Here is a 5000-nt window from a genome sequence, read left to right on the forward strand (position 1 = left end):
TACCTCTGCTAGAAATAAACGTAATGACCTCTAACCTTCTCAAGCTAACCCTAACCTCCCAAACTGCTCTCTGCAAAAGCAGTTTTATCTTTGTTATATCCATTCAGTTCGCTAGCACCAAATGCACTAAGTCTTTCTGGCCTACATTTACTCTTGTTATCTAAAAGAGGACGCACATTCCGGCTTGAAGTATTCATATTCCATCCAGAGTTTGTAAATATTTATTTCTTTATTACCCACAATGGGCTAAACATAGAGGGGTCAAACAAGGACAGACAAACGTATTAAGTCGATTACATCGACCCCAGTGCGTCACTGGTACTTAATTTATCGACCCCGAAAGGATGAAAGGTAAAGTCGACCTTGGCGGAATTTGAACTCAGAACGCAGCGGCGGACGAAATACCTATTTCTTTACTACCCACAAGGGGCTAAACACAGAGAGGACAAACAAGGACAGACAGACAGATTAAGTTGATTATATCGACCCCAGTGCGTAACTGGTACTTAATTTATCGACCCCGAAAGGATGAAAGGTAAAGTCGACCTAGGTGGAATTTGAACTCAGAACGCAGCGGCAAATACCACAAAGCATTTCGCCCGGCGTGCTAACGTTTGTGCCATTATCTTTGTCTTGCGATCGCAATGTTGACATCCATCAGTCGCGCAAAACCGACTTAATTGAAAAAGATTGGTAATGTTCAGATTACCTTTTCAAGAACCTCCCTGGCTTCCAGATTTGCAATGCCCTCCCAAAATGAAGCTTCTCAGACATCCACACAAGAACCGAATCCCATCACTCTATTGAACGATAAGGAGACGATTTTATGTCTAACATGGGCCTCCTACATGTAGGTCAGTGACCACATGCTTCGAACCTGTCACGTCTGTACACTTAACTCCTTTCCATCGCCGCGAGGTTTCCGAATAAGAAAGTGAGTTAAAAGTTATAGCAGCCGTGTCCGTGCAAAACGTGAGCTGTGCTTGTGTAAAATTTTAGATCCAATAAGGCTCCCACGACACTTCACGGACACCCTCCATCCTATTGACATGATCCAGAGACAAGTCGAGTCAAGATATCTAGTGCGAATATGGGGCTTAGGCTCAGAAATGTGGGGGCGCTATGAATACATGCGTAAACTAAAGATTGCCCAAACTTCCAGTGACCATTCCCTGCATGTCCGGTTTTATATCGAAGTGACCTTCTCCCAGAGACATGTTTTAGCAAAAGCTAAAGGGTTCCCCACTCCCAGTGGTCTTCTAGCACCCAGGGCATTAACCCAGAATTTCTGGGTTAATGCGAGTCGGTGAGATGTCAACAGCTATCTGAAGAAAGTTATTCAATTTGAGTATTTTGAATGTAATTGTTGCATGAATTGACAAGGCTCTATAATTGTAATGCAAACACACACACGCACTCAAACTCACACACGTACGCGCACGCACGCACGCACGCACGCACGCACACACACACACACACACACACACACACACACAGACACACACACACACATACACACACGCACATACACTCTCCTCAATGGGAACTGTTTATTATACTTCTGAATACACTTCACTCTTAAAAACAGACTGGATGATCACGGCTGGAGTGTCATTGATCATACACTAAGAACTAAAAGTTATACGTCACTTACACACACTCACACACTCACACACACACTCACACACACACACACACACGCACACACACACCACACACACATATACATACATATATGGCTGTGTGGACAATAACACTGACTTTAGAAGTTTTGTGTTCTCAGGTTTTCCGATGTGAAAAGTCCCAAATGGACGCGATTTCAACGTTGTTTCCAACTTGATGAAACTATTTCATTTAGTTTAATGTATTAACTTCTTTATTCAGTTAAGTTGTCACGTGTATTCACACACACACACATACACATACACACACATACAAACACATACACACACAAACACACACACACACTCTCTCACACACATGCACCCATACAACTCATTTAGCAGCGAAAGAAGAAGGTATACTTACATAAATAGGCGGCGACCATTGATGTTAGACTTATCAGGATACTGATCACCAGCCACATATTGAACACTGAAAGACATAAAGAGAAATATCCAGATGAGAGCATGCGTGCGCGCGTGTGTGCATGTGTACAGTGTGTGTGCGTGCGCGTGCACAAGTGTGTGTTTGTGAATGTCTGTGTATATTTATTTCTTTACTACCCACAAGGGGCTAAACATACAGGGGACAAACAAGGACAGACAAACGGATTAAGTCAATTACATCGACCCCAGTGCGTAACTGGTACTTATTTAATCGACCCAGAAAGTATGAAAGGAAAAGTCGACCTCGGCGGGATTTGAACTCAGAACGTAAAGACAGACGAAATACCTCTTTCTTTACTACCCACAAGGGGCTAAACACGGAGGTGACAAACAAGGACAGACAATGTGATTAAGTTGTTTACTTATTTAATCGATCCCGAAAGGATGAAAGGCAAAGTCGACCTCGGTGGAATTCGAACTCAGAACGTAAGAACAGACGAAATACCTATTTCTTTACTACCCACAAGGGGCTAAACACAGAGAGGACAAACAAGGACAGACAAAGGGATTAAGTCGATTATATCGACACCAGGGCGTAACTGGTACTTATTTAATCGACCCCGAAATGATGAGAGGCAAAGTCGAACTCGGCAGAATTTGAACTCACAACGTAGCGGCAGACGAAATACCGCTAAGCATTTCGCCTGGCGTGCTAACGTTTCTGCCAGCTCGCCGTCTTAACAATGCATAATATAAATTGATAGAGAAATGAGATGAGGACACAAGTTACGTAATCACCTTCATTACTTTACAGCTGTTTCGGCTTTAAAGAAGTGTGCGACATGTTATATAGTTAAGGCTGTGATGAAAGTAAAAGATGTTACAATCAGACTAAACTCTCAGTGTCGAAACAACTGTAAGCTAATGAAGGTGATTAAAACTGTTATTTTGTTATCCATCTCTTAACATATATGTATATAATATATTATATATATATATTATATATATATATATATATATATAATAGTATATATATATATATATATATATATATATATATATATTATAGTACTATATATATATTATATATATATAGTAGTATGTAGTATGTAAGTATGTAAGTATATATATATATATATATATAATATATATATATATATATATATATAATATATATATTATATATATATATATAGCGGTTCGGCAAAGGTTCGGAAAGAAACCGATAGAATAAGTACAGGGCTTAAAAAAAGATAAAGTCCTGAGGTGTCGATTTAGTCGATAAAAAATCCCTTGAAGGTTGTGCTCCAGCATGGCCGCAGTTAAATGACCGACACAAGTAAAAGAATACAGTTGTGTTTATGTGTATATATATATATATATATATATATTATATATATATATAATATATATATATATATATGCTAGAGTTGAACTAGGGACAGCTGATGAGGTGATTTTTCCTTGTGTAGTTGTCTTTCTGTTGTAAAAAAATGGTTTGTTCCATGCTTGTTTTTCCGTTTTCGTTTCTCGTTGAGTTCTACTTCTAGTTGTGGTGTCCTGTACTCACGTATATATATTTATATATGCAAACATGTATATATACATGTATATGTAGGTACGTACATATATGTTGTATGTATGCATATATTTTATTTATTACACTATATATATATATAATATATATATATATATATGAATGTGTATGTGTGTGTGTGTATGTGTGTTATTCCCCGCTGGTAATTTCTCGCGCCGGTCAACGGCTCTTAATGCTACTTAATGGCTGAGTTGTACAAAAGAATTGGCAGATTAAAAAGCTGGTCCATTTAATCATAACTTCATCTCATGATTCGACTGTTTATTATGGAAAAAAAAAAAGAAAAATACAAGACAAAAGCGAATGTAAAAACAGAAATGTAAAACGAAGAGATGAAACGGAAAGGAAAGAAAAAAACAATGAAAGAAAGAAAGAAAGAAGGAAGGAAGGAAAGTGTATCAAGTGGAAATTAAAAATAAAGAATGAAAATTCAATAAAGAACGAACAGCAATGAAAAAAAATATTGATAAACAGGAATCTAAAGAAGAAATTTATCTCTAAATGTAGCTGTCTCTTTCTTTCTCTCTATCTCTTGCTGACTCTCTCTCTCCCTCTCTCTCTTTCTGTTTCTCTTTCTGTGTGTGTGTGTGTGTGTGTGTGTGTGTATGTATATCATGCGACCACGTGATCGACCAGACTATCGGATGCCATACATCACTGGTCACAATGCGCTTCGGAGGGTTTTGCTGGCTAAGATTTTTCCTGATTGGAAGGCTTTGCAGTGGCAGGGTGATCCATCTGCTGCTGAGTGTACTGGGGCAACGTGCAGCCGTTATGGAAAACGAACCTATGACCGTGAATGCAACACGCCTCGCGACTAGGCTATATATATATATATATATTATATATATATATATAATATATATATATATATATATATTATATATATATATATATATATATATATGTATAGATATATATATATGTATGTGTATATATATGTATGGATATATATATATATATGTATGTATATTATATGTATATATATATATTATATATATGTATATATATATATATAATATATATAATATGTTATATATGTTTATATATGCATATATATATATGTATATATATATGTATATATATATGTGTGTGTGTGTCTTTCTCTCTCTCTCTCTCTATCTATATTTATTCATTTGCTTCTTCTTTTCTTTCTTCCGAACTCCTCCCACCGCCACTAACCATACCTCGCGTCCTGGTTTGTGATTAATTTCGAAGTTGCTTTAATAGATCTTCATCTTTAAACAACGAGAGTCGACTCAACAATTTAAATGCATATTATGTATGTCGTGTGTGTGCGTGTCTGTATGTGTGTGCGTGCGTGCATGTGCGTGGGCGTTGCGAGTTAGTGCATA

At 37.3% G+C, this 5000-nt stretch overlaps 1 protein-coding gene across 1 annotated transcript in view; it reads right to left on the reverse strand.

The window, feature by feature from the left end:
- The window catches only part of LOC115229656, a gene marked incomplete at its 5' end in the record, with an annotated part of 32083 nt that overhangs the window by 20440 nt on the left and 6643 nt on the right, over positions 1–5000 (reverse strand). The window contains one exon of the mRNA XM_029799977.2: positions 2029–2094. Within this exon, the coding sequence (XP_029655837.2) occupies positions 2029–2094 (66 nt within the window). The remainder of the gene's footprint in view (positions 1–2028; positions 2095–5000) is intronic.

The sequence above is a fragment of the Octopus sinensis genome, unplaced genomic scaffold, assembly GCF_006345805.1.
Source record: "Octopus sinensis unplaced genomic scaffold, ASM634580v1 Contig13403, whole genome shotgun sequence".
NCBI lineage: Eukaryota > Metazoa > Mollusca > Cephalopoda > Octopoda > Octopodidae > Octopus > Octopus sinensis.